The 19,344-nt window shown below is 47.7% G+C and overlaps 1 protein-coding gene, 1 long non-coding RNA gene and 1 pseudogene across 5 annotated transcripts in view; 1 reads left to right on the forward strand and 2 right to left on the reverse strand.

Moving 5' to 3' along the window:
- The window catches only part of LOC307205877, a 278,382-nt gene that overhangs the window by 188,481 nt on the left and 70,557 nt on the right, over positions 1–19,344 (reverse strand). The gene's annotated exons all lie outside the window — the stretch shown is intronic.
- Positions 1–19,344, reverse strand: part of SEMA6C (semaphorin 6C) — a 140,730-nt gene that overhangs the window by 41,229 nt on the left and 80,157 nt on the right. For all 3 annotated transcript variants that reach the window (XR_013834030.1, XM_079957955.1, XM_079957956.1), the window contains exons 4-13: positions 18,158–18,215; positions 17,392–17,448; positions 16,948–17,049; positions 15,898–15,988; positions 12,042–12,164; positions 11,496–11,584; positions 8,751–8,968; positions 7,336–7,467; positions 3,440–3,595; positions 1,149–1,322 (exon numbers count right to left, since the gene is read on the reverse strand). Coding sequence is in view for 2 of the 3 variants with exons in the window: in XM_079957955.1 (XP_079814081.1) it covers positions 1,149–1,322; positions 3,440–3,595; positions 7,336–7,467; positions 8,751–8,968; positions 11,496–11,584; positions 12,042–12,164; positions 15,898–15,988; positions 16,948–17,049; positions 17,392–17,448; positions 18,158–18,215 (1,200 nt within the window). In the remaining variant the exon portion in view is untranslated. The remainder of the gene's footprint in view (positions 1–1,148; positions 1,323–3,439; positions 3,596–7,335; positions 7,468–8,750; positions 8,969–11,495; positions 11,585–12,041; positions 12,165–15,897; positions 15,989–16,947; positions 17,050–17,391; positions 17,449–18,157; positions 18,216–19,344) is intronic.
- Positions 4,367–5,989, forward strand: LOC307205194 (small nuclear ribonucleoprotein E pseudogene; annotated as a pseudogene). Its single transcript has 2 exons — positions 4,367–4,397; positions 5,294–5,989. The product of its transcript is annotated as a small nuclear ribonucleoprotein E pseudogene (transcript).

The raw sequence follows: 19,344 nt of genomic DNA on the forward strand, positions 1-19,344 counted from the left end.
ATAGTGTGGGTGGAGAAGGGCAGAGTTGATCTTGCAGAAGGCGGGGAGGTTCTGCCACACTTGGGCTTTTAAAAATATTTTTTAAGAGAAAGACTTGAAAGCCATGCAATGAAAGCTACCATTTTCTGGGACATGCCCAGGTTATTATTTTCCCCTCCACTGATGTCTTGGTCAAACAGGTCCAGCTGGCTTCTGAGAAGCACAACAAAAACCTGCTGGACCTGACGTAGTAGGGTAACAAAACTTGGAGGTGGACAGATTGCTGTCCCTTTCAGTTGCTCTCACATTTCTCATTGTTTCCTAGTTTTTAAGTTCAGTTTGCTACAATTTTTCTCTTCCAAAAGTCCTCACAAAAAACATCAGTGGTTTAGTTAGTGCACAGTGCAACAGACAGGTTTTTTTGCAATTCAGTTCCGCCCCCCTCCCCACTGTAATGTGTGGGTTTTCTTTGGTTTTTTTTCACTGACCAATACATTTTAATGCACCCTCTTCCCCAAGCTGAGCAGTTTTGTACGCATTTTTTTCCAGAGTTAGCGAAACTCTATTGCAAAATTCGGAGAAGCGTGGATTTCAAAGGATAGCTGTGCCACAGCTCACATATTGCTGTGAATTAGGCAAATGCACATTAATATACCAAGCAAACAGAAATGTGCATTCAATTCCACATTATGTTTTGCATTGAGATGTGCATTCAATTCCACATGAAGTTTCGCATTGAAATGTGCATTCAATTCCACATGAAGTTTCGCATTGAAATGTGCATTCAATTCCACATGAAGTTTCGCATTGAAACGTGCATTCAATTCCACATGAAGTTTCGCATTGAAATGTGCATTCAATTCCACATGAAGTTTCGTATTTCTCTATCTAAATGGGCATTAAAATTCACATTAAGATCGGCACTTCACACTGAGATTTGCATTAGATTTTGCTTTAAGTTTTGCATTTTGCCTTCAAATGCGCATCAAATTTTGGATTAGAATGCAGACCAAACCAAATCCCCCCCCCCCAATTGTCAACGCTCTGGAAGGAAACAGTGGCTGTGCTCCAATCCTGCAAGCAGAAGGCCTCAGGTTCAGCCCCATATATCTCCAAATTAAAGGATGGAAATAAAAGAGCATGCATGGAAACAGAGGGGCAGGACTCACAGCGATGGGTTGTAGACAGACACCTCCTCCAGCAGCAAAGTCTCGACCGTGGAATTCTCAGTGGTGGCGGAAAGGACCTTCAGCACCGTGCCATCTTCCGAGCCCAGAAAGAGGACCGTGTAATTCCGAAAGGGGCCAGCCGTTGTGTCCACAGCCAGGCGGGTCAGCTTGTACCTAGGAGGGGAATGGAAGGAGCCAGGAGAAAAGGCCACACTTTGTAGACTTTGCAAGGCTTGTTTAAAGAAATTGCAAAGGGGACAAGGCTTTCAAAAGCTAGCAGTTCAGGTTGTACGATGCTTCGTTTAAAAGAAGCTTTCACATGAGAATTTACCCAGCCCCTAGCTAGCAGCTCAGGTTCTGCAAGGCTTATTTTAAAGGAGCTGGTTCACAAAGGGAGATTTCTCCCTAATTAGCAGCTCAGGTTCTGCAAGGCTTATTTTAAAGGAGCTGGTTCACAAGGGGAGATTTCTCCCTAGCCAGCAGCTCAGGTTCTGCAAGGCTTATTTTAAAGGAGCTGGTTCACAAGGGGAGATTTCTCCCTGGCTAGCAGCTCAGGTTCTGCAAGGCTTATTTTAAGGAGCTGGTTCACAAGGGGAGATTTCTCCCTGGCTAGCAGCTCAGGTTCTGCAAGGCTTATTTTAAAGGCGCTGGTTCACAAAGGGAGATTTCTCCCTAGTTAGCAGCTCAGGTTCTGCAAGGCTTATTTTAAAGGCGCTGGTTCACAAGGGGAGATTTCTCCCTAGCCAGCAGCTCAGGTTCTGCAAGGCTTATTTTAAAGGAGCTGGTTCACAAGGGGAGATTTCTCCCTGGCTAGCAGCTCAGGTTCTGCAAGGCTTATTTTAAAGGAGCTGGTTCACAAGGGGGAGATTTCTCCCTAGCCAGCAGCTCAGGTTCTGCAAGGCTTATTTTAAGGAGCTGGTTCACAAGGGGAGATTTCTCCCTGGCTAGCAGCTCAGGTTCTGCAAGGCTTATTTTAAGGAGCTGGTTCACAAGGGGAGATTTCTCCCTAGCTAGCAGCTCAGGTTCTGCAAGGCTTATTTTAAGGAGCTGGTTCACAAGGGGAGATTTCTCCCTAGCCAGCAGCTCAGGTTCTGCAAGGCTTATTTTAAGGAGCTGGTTCACAAGGGGAGATTTCTCCCTAGCTAGCAGCTCAGGTTCTGCAAGGCTTATTTTAAAGGCGCTGGTTCACAAAGGGAGATTTCTCCCTGGCTAGCAGCTCAGGTTCTGCAAGGCTTATTTTAAAGGTGCTGGTTCACAAGGGGAGATTTCTCCCTGGCTAGCAGCTCAGGTTCTGCAAGGCTTATTTTAAAGGTGCTGGTTCACAAGGGGAGATTTCTCCCTGGCTAGCAGCTCAGGTTCTGCAAGGCTTATTTTAAAGGTGCTGGTTCACAAGGGGAGATTTCTCCCTGGCTAGCAGCTCAGGTTCTGCAAGGCTTATTTTAAAGGTGCTGGTTCACAAGGGGAGATTTCTCCCTGGCTAGCAGCTCAGGTTCTGCAAGGCTTATTTTAAAGGTGCTGGTTCACAAGGGGAGATTTCTCCCTAGCCAGCAGCTCAGGTTCTGCAAGGCTTATTTTAAGGAGCTGGTTCACAAGGGGAGATTTCTCCCTGGCTAGCAGCTCAGGTTCTGCAAGGCTTATTTTAAAGGAGCTGGTTCACAAGGGGAGATTTCTCCCTGGCTAGCAGCTCAGGTTCTGCAAGGCTTATTTTAAAGGAGCTGGTTCACAAGGGGAGATTTCTCCCTAGCCAGCAGCTCAGGTTCTGCAAGGCTTATTTTAAAGGAGCTGGTTCACAAGGGGAGATTTCTCCCTAGCTAGTAGCTCAGGTTCTGCAAGGCTTATTTTAAGGAGCTGGTTCACAAGGGGAGATTTCTCCCTGGCTAGCAGCTCAGGTTCTGCAAGGCTTATTTTAAGGAGCTGGTTCACAAGGGGAGATTTCTCCCTAGCTAGCAGCTCAGGTTCTGCAAGGCTTATTTTAAAGGCGCTGGTTCACAAGGGGAGATTTCTCCCTGGCTAGCAGCTCAGGTTCTGCAAGGCTTATTTTCAGGTGAACTTCTTTCCCTTCAACTAGCAGCTCAGGTTCTGCGTGGGTTCTCTTCCAAGAAAAGGAAAGCTCAGGTCTTGCAAAGCTTTCCCCAAAATGGCTACTATCGAGGGGAAAGCCAACCTCAGTGGAAACAGAGCTAACTCAAGAGAAAGGAATTCAAAAGTATACCAGGAGCAGAGGGGGAAATTCAGCAGAACGGCACATGAGCTCCCAAACCTGGCTGTATCCATGACTGGCAAACATTTACCTGCTGGTGGTCTTTGTAAACCAGGGCTGCTCCGTGACCGAGGGCACAGCTTCATCGAGGAGAGGGAAGGACTTGATGAAGCCAAGCATCTCGTCCGGGAAGCTGTTGGAGGTTTTGAAGCTCGATGCTTTTCCGATACCAGCACAGCAGCCCGGTCTGGAAGGGAAGTGCATTGGGAGATTAGGAGTCAGGACGGGGTGGGTGTGGTAGGAAAAAACAGATAAAAAGAAGAACTACACACATACCCAACCTCCAAGCCCCACTCCTGCTTCTGCACACAGATTTCTACACACCCTGCCTACATGTTTGGACAATGAGGACTAGAATCTTGCTGTTTTATTTTAAATTGTGATGTGTGTGCAGGCCTCTGTGCATGTTTATGTGTGTGAGAGTGTCAACAACTATTTGAAATTTTGAGAGACAAGACTGATGGTGCATTTTCAGTTCCGGGCATGGCTGATTTCTTTACACTTTCTGCCTTCCGAACATTTATTTACAGTGGTACCTCGGGTTACATATGCTTCAGGTTACAGACGCTTCAGGTTACAGACTCAGCTAACCCAGAAATAGTTCCTTGGGTTAAGAACTGTGCTTCAGGATGAGAACAGAAATCAGGCTCCGGTGGCGCAGTAGCAGCAGGATGCCCCATTAGCTAAAGTGATGCTTCAGGTTAAGAACAGTTTCAGGTTAACAACGAAGCTCCGGAACGAATTAAGTCCTTAACCTGAAGTACCACTGTACTTGAACCATGCAGCTTAAAAAAACTAACAAAAAACCCTGATCTTTGGGGGAACATATACAGTCATACCTCGGGTTGCGAATGCTGCGGGTTGTGAGTTTTCAGGTTATGGATGCGCCAAACCCAGAAGTACCAGAATGGGTTTCGGCGCTCGCGCATGCACAGAAACCCTAAATCGTGCTTTGCGCATGGGCAGAAGTGCCGAATTGCGTCACGTGTGTGAGCAGATGCGGCACTGCGGGTTGCGAACGTGCCTCTTGCACGGATCACGTTCGCAACCCGAGGTTCCACTGTATATATTATCCTAGTAATAAAGTTCTGTAAACCAGAAAGTGAACAGCGCTGCTTACAATTATTTAAAAGAGTGGGAGAGGAGGTTAGCAACGGCTGAGGGTGCAGTTTCAAAAACAGCTGCCATCTGCTCCTCAAATTCAATTAAAAAGAAAAAGAAAAAAAGGCCACGTGTACCAGAGAGAAATCTCTCTCTGCATTGCATGACAATCTGCACTACTCCTCCCCCACCCTAAAATTAAAGTTTGCTGCCCAGGTGACCGAAACTCTGCATGCTCTGCCCAAATGATGTGAAGAATTGCTACTGCTTCTTCTGCAACTCTGAACAGCTAAGGACGTCAGGAGAGCCTGGTGGATCAGGCCCCTTCGAGTCCAACATCCTGTTATCACAGGCAGGTGCCTTTTTGGCAGGAAACCTGCAAGCAGGATTCGAACACAAGACCGCTCTCGCCTCCTGCGGTTTCCAGCCACTGGTGTTCAGAAGCAATTGCTGCTTCAACTGTAGAGTCAGACCGTAGCCACGGAGGCTAGTAGCTGTACGGGTAGCCCTCTCCTCCTCCCTGAATTTGCCCAGTTCTCTTTTAAAGCCGTCGAATTTGGCTGCCATCACTGCCTGCCTCCTGTAGCAGTGAGTTCCACAGTTTAATGGCAAAGATTTCTACAAGGGCGCCGGCTAATTTTGACCCGCAGCCCCTAGAAAACCTTATTTGCACCCTACTCTACGCTTCTCAAATTTCGGCAGGCTTTCAAGCCTCTTTTTCCCCGAACGACATGGGCAGGAGCTAGATCTTAGGGACTAGAAACCTGATCTGTTATTTTTAAAGATGAAAGCAGGGCGGTTGGCTGCCCCGTCCCGCCTAAGTCGGCTCGTCCTGTCGGGGTCGTTCCCAGCCCAGCTGCCGGCCAAGGCCAGAAGGTGCAGAAAGTGATGGTGAAGCCCATCAACCTCATCGTCAGACACCTACAGAATAGGTCCAGGATTCAGGTGTGGCCGTATGAACAGGTGAACGTGAGGACAGAAGGCTGTATTATTGGATTTGATGAATATCTGAACTTGGTTCTGGATGAAGCTGAGGAGATTCACTCCAAGACAAAATCAAGGAAACAGCTGGGTCGAATCATGTTAAAAGGAGACAATATTACTCTTCTACAGAGTGTTTCTGACTAGAAATAGCTATTGAGTCTGTTTTGCTTATTATTTTAATCCTTAAACGTAGAGAAGAAAATATAGTTTAATGGTATCACTCCCTATTCTACCATTGGTGTCTGAAGAGTGAAGAATGAAGCCAGTTACTTAATTTGTGCTTGCATAATTTTCAATAACTTTTCTACATTGGTGTTGAATTGTAAGGTAAAGGTAAAGGTAAAGGGACCCCTGACCATTAGGTCCAGTCGTGGCCGACTCTGGGGTTGCAGCACTCATCTCGCTTTATTGGCCGAGGGAGCCGGCGTACAGCTTCTGGGTCATGTGGCCAGCATGACTAAGCCGCTTCTGGCGAACCAGAGCAGCGATTGGAAACGCCGTTTACCTTCCCACCGGAGCGGTACCTATTTATCTACTTGCACTTTGACGCACTTTTGAACTGCTAGGTTGGCAGGAGCAGGGACCGAGCAACGGGAGCTCAAACTGTAGCAGGGATTCGAACTGCCGACCTTCCGATCAGCAAGTCCTAGGCTCTGTGGTTTAACCCACAGCGCCACCCAGTTCTTTATAAATAAATCTTTTTGTTGGTACAAATAATAATAATAATAAAGATGAAAGCAGGGTTTCTCAAACAGGAGGAGAGGCAGAAAGGGAGAGAGGAGTGAAAGGGGGAGAGACCACCCTCCTTTGGCTCTCACCAGGGCCGTCTTACCCATAGGAGCTAGGGTGCGGGGCACCCGGGCTCCGGGCTCTCAGGGGTGCCAGGCCGAGAGTCTGGGGCCCAAGAGTTGAGTCCGGGGAAGAGCCCGGCCGTTGGTCAGAGCGCCGCGACGGGCTCTTCTGCTGTGGACGGCTCTGCGCCGCGAGTTCGGGGGCGACCAAGCCAGCAAAATGCTGAGGCGGCCAGCTGGTATTGCCCTCCTGTCCGCCTGGGACTGGGCAACGGGGGGGGGGGGGCACCGGGCCGATCTTTGCACCCTGAGCAACACGGTCCAGGTCCAGTCCCGAATCCAAGGGTTCCGCGAGGAGTCAGTCCGACAGGACACAAGGCAGGAAACCAGGAAACACAAGATCACAGGCAGGTTCTGGCAAACAGCAACGTTGCTCCCACAACCTGCGATGAGGTCCGACAGCCTTTTATCTCTGTCGGGGTAACGGCGGGTCCTGATCCCCCAGCGACTCACCTCCCTGTCTCGCCTGAAGGCGAGTACTCCTCCTGCGAGTACTCAGGTCTCTCCTTCTCTCAGACCTCAGTTTCTGCAGCTCGGGAGACGTCAGGGGGTTACTAGACCCAGAAGCTACCTCAGCCTCCCCTGACCCAACCGGTAGTGGAGCAGCTGTAAGTGATGGCCCAGCTGGAGGCAACGAGGTCATCTCTGCATCTGGAGCCAGGGCAGGCTCAGGCCCCGGACTCAGCCCAGCTGGTGCTTGTTGCAGGGGAGCCTGTGCAGAATGGGGCTCTTCAGGATTAGGCCCCAGACTAGGTTCAGCTGCCGCCTGAGGCAAAGGATCCTGTGCGAACTGAGACTCCTCTGGCTCCGAGTCTGAGTCCTAGGCCATCACACCAGCGCTGCATATGCTTAAACTCTGCTCTCATCTGGCATGAGGCTTGACAGAGATTACCCCCTGTGGGAATATGCTACCATTGACAAGGAAAAAGAGCTTCTCTGCCCCCAATCTGTCAGTTCCAGGGGTAGGTGGGCGGGCAGGGGACGTTCCTACCTGGGCCGTGGTACTTTCTCCTCTGGGATGGGGGTCCAAGCCGCATCCACGTTCCTCTGCTCCTTGAACTTGCCGTTGAAGACCCTCTCTACTTCATCCATGTAGAAGGCGCAGACAGCCGAGCCCGTGATGCTGGATACAGAGGAGAGCAAGAACAGGGCAATCAGTGAGGACTAGCAACTTGCGATGTCTCCCCCCATATTTCATTACATTTCAAAAATTTCACATATATAATGATTTGTTTTGTTTTGTCAACTTCCCACCCCATTTTCCATGGTGTTTTTTTTTTATTTATTTCTCCCCCTTGCTTCACCCTGTCTTCTCCCTATCATAACCACAATACAATAACAATAACATTTTAGGGAAGTTTTTAATGTCTGATGCTGTATTGTTTTTAATATTCAGTTGGAAGCTGCCCAGAGTGACTGGGGAAACCCAGCCAGATGGGTGGGGTATAATTATTATTATTATTATTATTATTATTATTATTATTAAATTATTATTATCTCTAACTCCTTCTGTAGCTCAGAGTTTGAATCCTGCTTGTGAATTCATCATGCTATAATGTTTCTTTAAATATTAAAAAAAGGATAAAGCTTCCATTCTTCCACAAAGAATCTTCATTAGGTTCTCTTATTTTGGCTGTTAACTTTGCCAATTCTGCATAGCTCATCGCTTTAATGATCCATTCTTCTTTGGTGGAAATTTCTCCTTCCTTCCATTTTTGTGCATAAAGGATCCTAGCTGCTGTTGTTGCATGCATAAACCATGTGCCGTCTTTAGGAGGGAGAGCTCTCGGTGGCAGAGCAGCCATGCAGACAGTCACAAATTCAATTTCCAGGAATGACCTGGGAACATCCCCTGGACAGCTGCTGCCAGTCAGTGTGGACAATATTGTGCTAGATGAACCAATGGTCCGTCTCCCTCTAAGGCAGCTCCCTGTATCTCTCCGAAGCAAAGTAGCCTCATCTTGTCGCGTGTTGCAGCCGCTAGGATGCAAAACTGCAGCTCAGGTCTTGCAAGGCCTTGCCAGAAAGACGAGAGTCATACAAGCTAGCGGCTCGGCAAAACTTACTGACCACCTGTCCCATTCGTATCCTTCCTTTCCACCAAATGGTGGCTAATAGCAAGGAAGTCTTGTAAAAACAACTATCAGCTCAGGTTCTGCAAAGCTTATTTTAAGGCTGCTGGAAAAGAGACAAGACTCATGCAAGCTAACAGCTCAGGTTCTGCAAGGCCCATTTCAACCACCTGAGCTCTGCGCAAGACCCTTTAATTCCTTCTTGCCAAAAGAGAGAAGATCCCTTCGAATTAAGCGCTCAGGTTGGGCAAAGCTCATTTTAAGGACCCAGACAAACTAGCAGCTCAGGTTCTGCAAAGTTTGGGGGAAGGCAAGGCTTTGCAGCAGCGGTTACCTGTTGGACTGGGTGGCAAAGACCCCGAAGATGGCCGGCCGGCCATTCACCTGCGTCACGTCCGTCACAGCCTGAAGGACGTCGAAGTAGAAAAAGGAATCTCCAGGGACAGAGCAGTTGAGGCGAGCTTTGAGGAAGGAGGTCCAGTATTTTTCCAGCACTCGGGGAGAGCCCCCCATGTCGTTCTTGCACACCCGCCCCACCCGGGAGAAGATAACCTGGAATCGGAGATGGAGGGGAGAGAGATCAGGGCGGGTTGTTTTCCCAGAGGGATAAAATGCATCTCTGCTGGAATAGCTAAACCATGAACCTTTGGATATTTAATAATGTTATCAAGTAGCTATTGCTGCTCATTAGGCTTCATTCGTCCCATGTGCTATCATATCACAATCAAACAGCATCATCATAAATTTGCTTTGTTTTTATACTGTCATGATCCACCTTGTAATAAAGAACGCCCTCCCCCCAAATTTAATAGTCTATACATTTAATAAGGGGACGCGGGTGGCGCTGTTGGTTAAACCACAGAGCCTAGGACTTGCCAATCAGAAGGTCGGTGGTTCGAATCCCCGTGACGGGGTGAGCTCCCGTTGCTCGGTCCCTGCTCCTGCTAACCTAGCAGATCAAAAGCACGTCAAAGTGCAAGTAGATAAATAGGTACCGCTCCGGCGGGAAGGTAAACGGCATTTCCGTGCGCTGCCCTGGTTCGCCAGAAGCGGCTTAGTCATGCTGGTCACATGACCCGGAAGCTGTACGCCGGCTCCCTCGGCCAATGAAGTGAGATGTGGCCACAACCCCAGTGTCGGCCATGACTGGACTTAATAGTCAGGGGTCCCTTTACCTTTACCTTTTACATTTAATAAGCTACCGTATAAGACACACTTTTTTCTTCCTAAAAAGTAAGGGGAAATGTGTCTTACGGAGCAAATGTGTGGTTCCTGGAGCCGAATTGCCCAGGTGCAAAAAGCAGATCATGCACTTTTTTTTGAAAGAGGGAAGTGGGTGTTGAAACAAAGCTGCTGATCGTTTGCCAATCGGGGAAGGAGATAAGGGACGCTAGAGATAAAGGAGGCTGCCTGGGAGTGGGGAGGTAAAGACAGCAAACTTGCAAAGGGGGGAAACAGGAAGACTAAAGCAATAAGGAGAGAAATTAGAAGAAGAGGAGGAACAAAAAACTGCTCCAGTTAAGGAAAAGACACTAAGGCAAACAAGAGGGAAGGGAGTGTTGAAAGGAAATAGCTGATCGGTGGGATCGGGAGAGAGATAAGGGAGGCTAGCTGAGGCTGCCTGGGAGGGGGCAGGTAAAAGCCCATGGATCCTCAGGATTTTTACATTGGGTCACCCCAAATTCACCATCAGATCACATAGCACGTCCATGGCTACAGCCTGCACCCAAAAAATCACGCACCCACTGTTGCGTGGGGCTGCAATGGTGCAAAAATGTGGTTACAAAGCACGGATCCACATGGATCCTTAGAATTTTTGCACTGGGTCACCCCAAATTCACCATCAGATCACATGTCCGTGGCCACAGGATGAACCACAAAAATTACACATCCTCTGTTTCGTTCAGAATTTTTTCTTCTTGTTTTCCTCCTCTAAAAACTAGGTGTGTCTTACGGTCAGGTGCGTCTTATGGAGCGAAAAATATGGCAACACACCAATGCTCCCAGTTACAGGAACAGACTATTTCTCCCAACCAAATCTAAAAATGCAGTAAGGTTCCAGTCCTCATGGTCAGAATAAGAGAGGAAGCCACCTTATTCTGCATAATTATAGAGCTGGAATGGACCCCAAGGGGGAATTTTGTTAATATTTAATTTTTTTAATTTGCTGCTTTTATATCCCACCCTTTCCCCTCCAAGAATTCAAGGCAATGTACATAGTTTTCTGTCTCCCTGTTTTATCCCCAAAACATCCCTGCTAGGTCGCGCTGCCCCAAAGTCACTCAGGGAGTGTCCTGTCTGAGTGAACCCGGGTTTCTCTCCCAGGTCTGACATCACAATCGTCTTACGGCAAAGCTACGCAATTCCCCCAGAGAGAGGAAGCCACGGCGGTTAAAAGCCAGTCGAGGGCTGGGCCCGTGCATGTGGCCCTGTCAAACGCACACTTGAAACCCCAGAAAACCCGTGCGCGCTGTCCACCATTTTGGATACCCCAGAAAACTCATGCGCACTGTCCACCATTTTGGATACCCCAGAAAACCCATGCGCGCTGTCCACCATTTTGGATACCCCAGAAAACTCATGCGCACTGTCCGCCATTTTGGATACCCCAGAAAACTCATGCGCGCTGTCCGCCATCTTGGATACCCCAGAAAACTCATGCGTGCTGTCTGCCATCTTGGATACCCCAGAAAACTCATGCGCGCTGTCCGCCATCTTGGATACCCCAGAAAACTCATGCGTGCTGTCCGCCATCTTGGATACCCCAGAAAACTCATGCGCGCTGTCCGCCATTTTGGATACCCCAGAAAACTCATGCGCGCTGTCCGCCATCTTGGATACCCCAGAAAACTCATGCGTGCTGTCCGCCATTTTGGATACCCCAGAAAACTCATGCGCGCTGTCCGCCATCTTGGATACCCCAGAAAACTCATGCGTGCTGTCCGCCATCTTGGATACCCCAGAAAACTCATGCGCGCTGTCCGCCATCTTGGATACCCCAGAAAACTCATGCACGCTGTCCGCCATCTTGGATACCCCAGAAAACTCATGCGCGCTGTCCGCCATCTTGAATACTCACCCGTCCCAAAGTGGTGTATTCCATGGAGATCTCCCGGAAGAAGAAATAGACGTAATTGCCGTACTCGAGCGCGTGCAGGAAATGTGGTTCTGGAGGGGGAGAAGTTGTTTTTTAAAACGTGGGCGCCTGGCGGTTTCTCAGCAGTGCCTGGCCGTTCCGCCCGATGCCATTTTGTTTATCAAGGAAAGGAAGCAGAAACTGAGCAGCTATCCCCATTCTTCCCGCAGGAGACTTCGTTCATTTCCCCCTCCACCGCGCCATCTCCCCGCATATGCGCTTAGCGGTGCATGTTTCCCTCGCAGACGCATTTCCGCCAGAGAACCGCACTGCAAAATTTGGGGTTTTTGGCCTTCCAGTTGGCGGACCGCTTCGGAAAGCGTAAGTTGGGTCGGTTCCCCTTCTGTTGGCGAACCGAATCGAGTTCTTCCCCGTCACCTGAACTCGCTCCCCCTTTCGCCGTCTCCGGAACGAAAAAAGAGGACTCGCTAATCGTATCTGTTGGTCACACTCTGCCGTCAACAGTTCCCGCTGCACACCCCTCCTCACCTCTCAGCCATTTGGAGTCGTATTTGACAGTCCTCAACACCGGACTCCTCTCGCCCAGACTTCGGTAGATGACGGTGTCGCTGGCTTGGAAGTCTGCCACCGTGGCAGAATAGAGATTTCCTTCTGCGAAGGAGAGGAAAAAGAGGGAGGGGACACCCCCCCAAATTTCCCATCAAGAAGAAGAAGAAGAGTTTGGATTTGATATCCCGCTTTATCACTACCTGAAGGAGTCTCAAAGCGGCTAACAATCTATTTTCCCTTCCTCCCCCACAACAAACACTCTGTGAGGTGAGTGGGGCTGAGAGACTTCAGAGAAGTGTGACTAGCGCAAGGTCACCCAGCAGCTGCATGTGGAGGAGCGGAGACGCGAACCCGGTTCACCAGATTACGAGTCCACCGCTCTTAACCACTACAGGGAAGTTTTTAACGTGTGATTTTACTGTATTTTTGGTTTTTATGGAAGCTGCCCAGAGTGGCTGGGAAGGCCCAGCCAGACGGGCGGGATATAAATAATAAATTATTATTATTATTATTATTACACCACACTGGCTCCCATGAGGCTGCATTCAACCGTGCCATAACCCCGAGTTATTAACTCCTGTTATTAACTTCTTTCATAATATCAAAACAGAAGTGGGAACTTCAGCAAAGACGTTCAAAGGCACGCAACATCACAAGCATGGGACCGAGCGGGAGCTGCAACCGAGTGTTGCAGCATAGAGAGAGCTTTTGTTCAGATGCTCCATTCAGATGCCACCTTGAGCTGCCTGAACATCATGTCAATGTAATGTTCTTTTTCAGGGTGGGGAGGAGACTTTTATTCCAAACCATGAGGACTAGAATCTTGCTTTTAGGGAATCTTTTTGGCCTGCCGGGCCAGATATTTTACCCTACACCCCACACCCCACCACGGACCAACTTTGACAGGTAGGTGGGACCACCACCCCTGTCTGTCACCTGCCGTCAGAACGATGTTCCAGGTGATTGACACCTGTCAAAGCACAAAAAGAGGTCGCTAAAAATGGAGTGTTTTTCCCTCCACAGAAAAAGCAGCTTGTATTCAAATGGAGCATCGTTTTCCTTGTTTTAAATATATCTTTATTGATTTAAAATAAATACATTTATGAAAAAACAGATGGACAAACAAGTAAACAAACATACAAACAAACAAACAAACAGAAGAATCAAACAAACCACCCCACCAAAAGATACAACAAGATTAATATAACTATCATCATATATACTCCTGGTACTGAAAGCAATTATAAAACTTATAGAGAAGAAAATAAAAAATGACTTCCACTTAATCTCACTGTACTTTATCCATCAATTACTTAATCTCACTGTACTTTATCCATCAATTACTTTATACCGCACTAGTTACAGATAGGTAGCCGTGTTGGTCTGCCATAGTCAAAACAAAAAAAATTCCTTCCAGTAGCACCTTAAAGACCAACTAAGTTAGTTCTTGGTATGAGCTTTCGTGTGCATGCACACTTCTTCAGATACACTGAAACGTTTCAGTGTATCTGAAGAAGTGTGCATGCACACGAAAGCTCATACCAAGAACTAACTTAGTTGGTCTTTAAGGTGCTACTGGAAGGAATTTTTTTTGTTTTATACCGCACTGTTACGTATCTCTTATACATCTTTTTCCTTCCGTAGAAATTTGCAGAGATCTTTGCACAATGCTTCCCAAGGCCCCTCACTAGCCAAATGTGGAAGCCCGGCGGGTCAAATTTAGCCGGTGGGTTGGAGGTTCCCTGCCTGATTTAGGGGGGAAACCCTAACTCAGTGTTTCCCAACCTTGTGCCTCCAGCTGTTTTTGGACTACAATTCCCATCATCCCTTGCCACTGGTCTTGCTAGTCAGGGATGATGGGAGTTGTAGTTCAAAAACAGCTGGAGGCACAAGGTTGGGAAACACTGCCCTAACTCACTCTGCATCTTTCAGGCAAGACTAGGATCCCGAGGATGAACTCTTAAATATTCCACCCCACTTTTTTCTCCAAGGAGCACAAAGTGGCACACATGGTTATCCCTCTGTCCTTTTCACCCTCACAATGACCCTGCGGTATAGGTCACCACATTGAGCTTCATGATTTGAACTCTGGTCTCTCCTGCGTCTTGTCATATACAGTCATACCTCAGGTTACAGACCCTTCATGTTGCGTTTTTTCAGGTTACGGACAGCCTAAGCCCGGAAGTACCGGAACGGGATACATCCGGGTTTCGGCTGTCGCGCATGCGCAGAAGTACTAAATCGCTTCTTGTGGACGCAAATCCCCAAGTTTCACGTGGGGTGGCAATCTTTATAGTGCAGGCCTTGAAACTCAGGGCTACTCTGACTGGGTAGTGTGTTCTAGACCTGGACCGGTTTTAATTCTTTCATTACCTTTTTTAACCTAATGTGCCGAGCGTATTTTGGGGCCATTATATGCTTTATATTCATCCGCATTCTAGATTCCCGACGCCGGCAACTAAATCTTTACATTATTGTCTCAGGGTAATTTAAATGTCATAACCCCAGTAATATCGTTTTGAATCTTGTTTGGTTGCTTGTCTATACCATTTTTAGTTTGTTTTATCCTGCTATGGCTGTATGCTAATGCAATAAAGGTTTGATTGATTGATACTAAATCGAGCTTTGCGCATGCGCATCTGCACCAAATCGCAGGTGCACAGACATGGGTTGCGAATGTACATCCCACACGGATCACGTTCACAACCCAAGCGTCCACTGTACACTCTAACCACAACACCACACTGGCTCGGAGCTGGAGCCGCATTGTTGGAGTCAAGCAATAGTCCAGGTGGGATGCGGGTGGCGCTGTGGGTTAAGCCACAGAGCCTAGGGCTTGCTGATCAGAAGGCTGGCGGTTTGAATCCCCGCCACGGGGTGAGCTCCCGTTGCTCGGTCCCTGCTCCTGCCAACTTAGCAGTTCGAAAGCACGCCAGTGCGAGTAGATAAATAGGTACCACTCCAGCGGGAAGGTAAACGGCGTTTCCATGCACTCTGGTTTCCATCATGGTGTCCCATTGTGCCAGAAGCGGTTTAGTCATGCTGGGCACTTGACCCGGAAAGCTGTCTGTGGACAAACGTCAGCTACCTTGGCCTGAAAGCGAGATGAGCGCCCCAACCCCATAGTTGCCTTTGACTGGACTTAACCGTCCAGCGGCCCACTCCTTTTTACCTTACAAGCCCCACACATCAAGCCCTTCCCACAGGAAAGGTTCTCCGGTACCAAAACTCAAGTGGATAGTGTCCCACCACCCAGACTCAGAGACCTCAGCGGTCACAGGCAATGCACCCTCCTTATATTTCATGCTCTCTTTTTCCTCTGCTTTCTATCTCATACACCACCGCCCCTTGCTATGTCCCAGGTTTCTTCCTTCAATTCTCTCTCTCAAATATTCTTTTCTTGCGTGGTGGACAGCATAAGGGATGTGGGTGGCGCTGTGGGATAAACCACAGAGCCTAGGACTTGCCGATCAGAAGGTCAGCGGTTCGAATCCCCGCAATGACGGGGTGAGCTCCCGTTGCTCGGTCCCTGCTCCTGCCAACCTAGCAGTTCGAAAGCACATCAAAGTGCAAGTAGATAAATAGGCACCGCTCTGGCGGGAAGGTAAACGGCGTTTCCATGCGCTGCTCTGGTTCGCCAGAAGCGGCTTAGTCATGCTGGCCACATGACCCGGAAGCTGTACGCCGGCTCCCTTGGCCAATAAAGCGAGATGAGCGCCGCAACCTCAGAGTCGGCCACGACTGGACCTAATGGTCAGGGGTCCCTTTACCTTTAATTGTTCAGGTACAAAAAACGCACACCCTGAAACGCACCACACAAGTTTTAAGGACGTACCTGCGAAAAGCGCCACGTTGTTCTGCTTTGCGTCAAAGGGACACCGCGCTTGTCCGTTCAGCTCCTCCCCTTCCTGCTCCAAGTTGCTGATCTGGGGGCCACAGAAATTGGGGTGAGTTTAGTCAAAGGCGGACACCCTAAGCCCCAAACCCAAGAAAGATCCACACATGCTCGGTTCCACAAGGTCCCAGCATGCTTTGTGGCGCTGCCAAGTAACCACCCAATTTGCGACAGGAAGGTGTCTCCCTTTGCGGGTGAGGAATCTTCCTCAACGCAAGGGCCGCAATGACTGCTGAGGGCCGCATGCCAGAGGTAGGCGGGGCCAAAGGGGGCGGGGCCACACATGCAAATTTCGCACGTGCAAATGCATTTGCAAATTTCACCGGCGTAAATTTCGGAAAGGCAAATCTCCCTGTTGTGTGGCAGCTAGAGTTTCCATCTTGTCTTAAACCTATTTGTTGTTGCCGCTTTTAGTAATCTTATGCATCAGCTGTCTTGAGGTGGTTTGTTAGGAAGGCGATTAAATAAGCCAATGACAGCAAAATAAAATAAAAAAATTAAAATAAAAAACAAAACAAAACAATAAAACAAAACAAATAAATTAAAAAACAAAACAAAACAAAAATAATTAAATTTAAAAACTAAACAATAAAACAATTATATTACGTTACATTAGAAAACTAAACAAAACAAAACAAAACAAAACAAAAATAAAATAAAATAAAATAAAATAAAATAAAATAAAATAAAATAAAATAAAATAAAATAAAATAAAATAAAATAAAATAGAGGCTACTTTTGTCACCCTCTCACATCCCCTTCTCCATTCAGAAAAGCAAGAGGCATTATCAGATATTATCCAGCTGGTCAAAAACACTCTGGGAAGGTGTGGCTCAAGGTCAGCAGAGGGGCGTGGCTTGGGGACAGAGGGCCTGGCTCGAGGCGTGGCTAAGGAGAGTTCTGTGGAGCAGAGACAGGTGGCCGCATTTGGCCCCCGTGGGGTTCCGGTTCCTGACCAATCCATCAACTGGTCCCGAACCAGCTCCATACCTTGTAGGTCCGGCACATGGGGTTGAAGGCGTTTGTCCCACATGCCAAGAGGGTTTCTTCGTTCTTCTGAACCAAGACTTTGATGTAGTTGTAACATTCATTCTGGAATCGGGGCAGAGAGAGAAAGGTCAGGGACTTACCCCAGAGTTGGGGGAACACTTAGAATAATTTTTTATTTTCATGTTGTGATTTTATGTTGTAACCTGCTTGAGATCTGCGGGTATATTTAATAAATAAGTAAATAAAATAATAGAATAATAGGATCATCTAGTCCAATCCCCTTCAATGCAGATTTATTTCGCGCCACGTGGGGCTCAAACCCACAACCTTGAGATAAAGCGTCTCATGCTCTACCAACTGAGCTTTCCCACCTCACACAGGCAAATGCCACTGTTAGTCCCAAGGATAATCAGATCCTAGAACCGAGACCCTCGTAGTTCTTACCCGGAGCTTTCCTCTCATCGCACAATTTTCCATGTCTTGCGTCTTCCATGTGAGGTGCTGAAGGTGAGGTGGAGGAAAGAGAAATCAGAACAAGGCAATGGTTAGAGGGTGGTGAAATCGTGTTCTAGGTGATACATGATCTAGAACAAGCAAGGGGCTGGTTTTCAACGTTGCAGACATTTAGCAGAATTCTTTCTAGGTAGTATGCTCTTCTCAGTGAAAGAGCGGTACGAGGAAACACCCAAAAGATCCTACTGAGAATGTGGTCTAGGTTCCTCATAGCAACAATGGCAGGTTCTAGGTAGCACAACTAGGTTCTAGGCAGCTGGACTATAAAGAAGGCTGATCGCCGAAGAACGGATGCTTTTGAATTTTGGTGCTGGAGGAGACTCTTGAGAGTCCCATGGACTGCAAGAAGATCCAACCTCTCCATTCTGAAGGAAATCAGCCCTGAGTGCTCACTGGAAGGTGAGGCTCCAAGACTTTGGCCACCTCATGAGAAGAGAAGACTCCCTGGAAAAGACCCTGATGTTGGGAAAGATGGAGGGCGCAAGGAGAAGGGGATGACAGAGGACGAGATGGTGGGACAGTGTTCTTGAAGCTCCCAGCATGAGTTTGGCCGAACTGCGGGAGGCAGTGGAAGACAGGAGGGCCTGGCGTGCTCTGGTCCAGGGGGTCACGAAGAGGCGGACATGACTAAACGACTAAACAACAACAGGTAGCACAACCAGGTCTTAAGCCATTGGGTTAAAAAACAACAACTCACCCTTTTTGGAGAGAAGTCGTCTTTGGTCCGTCGCAGATCAAAGGCATAGACGTGGTCTCTGATGGCCGGCAGGGTGGTAGGGAGAGAAAAGAGAAAGAGATAAATAATTTCCTCACTTGTACAACTCAAGCACTGCTGAGGAAGGTAAAAGGTGAGAACCACTTTGCATTTGAACAGTCTGGGATCCGGTAGGTCCTCCATCTTGGAATCTCTGTATCCTGACTTTATTACGGCTTCTGCTGGTCCATGGCTGGTTCTCAGCATCAAAGGGCAAGATCCTAGCTCAGACCAGATCCCAGGACCCCAAACGTTGGAAATGCAAACAGAAGAAAAGAAAGAGTGTTGGAGATGTGTAACAGAAGGGACGTTCTATCACATGTGGTGTGATTGTAAGAAGGTACAATGAATGGAAGAAAATGTTAAAAATAACTTTTGTAAAACAAACCAGAAGCCTTTTTATTAGGTATTTTAGGTCAAGACCATACCAAAAGAAATGAGGACTTTATTTATGTATGCCACTACAGCAGCAAGAATGCTGACTGCACAACATTGGAAGACTGCAGAAATACCAGCTAAAGAACAATGGCAAGTTGATGAACTATGCAGAACTGGCAAAAATGACAGATAGACTAAGAGAAAAGGACAACATAGCCTTTGAAAAAGATTGGAAACCAATCGTATTATATTTGCAGAAACAAAGAAAGGCAATAGACTCGATGGCAGGATGTAAATAAACACCCACATTATTAGCATCAGAAAATGTTTGGAAGATAGTGAAATAAGATGGTGTATTTAATTTTATTTTTATGTTTTTAAGGTTTGGTGTTATGTGATTAATAACTTTTTCTGTTGAAAGACAGCAAAGCAGGTGAGAATAGAAACAAACCAGAAACACAAGTCTTGGAGGGGAGGGAGGGAGGAATATATAGTAACCGTTAAGGATTTGAGATGTACAGTGGTGCCTTGCAAGACGAAATTAATCCGTTCCGTGAGGCTCTTCGTATAGCGGTTTTTTCGTCTTGCGAAGCAAGCCCATTGACAGTTTAGCGGATTAGCGCTATTAGCGGTTTAGCGGCTTTTAGCGGATCAGCTGATAAGCGGCTTATCAGCGGATCAGCTGATAAGCGGCTTAGCGGCTTAGGAAAAGGGGGGGAAAGGGGAAAAAAACCCGCAGGAACTCGCAAGAC

This window comes from Podarcis cretensis (genome assembly GCF_951804945.1).
Source record: "Podarcis cretensis genome assembly, chromosome: 16".
In the NCBI taxonomy this organism is placed as follows: domain Eukaryota; kingdom Metazoa; phylum Chordata; class Lepidosauria; order Squamata; family Lacertidae; genus Podarcis; species Podarcis cretensis.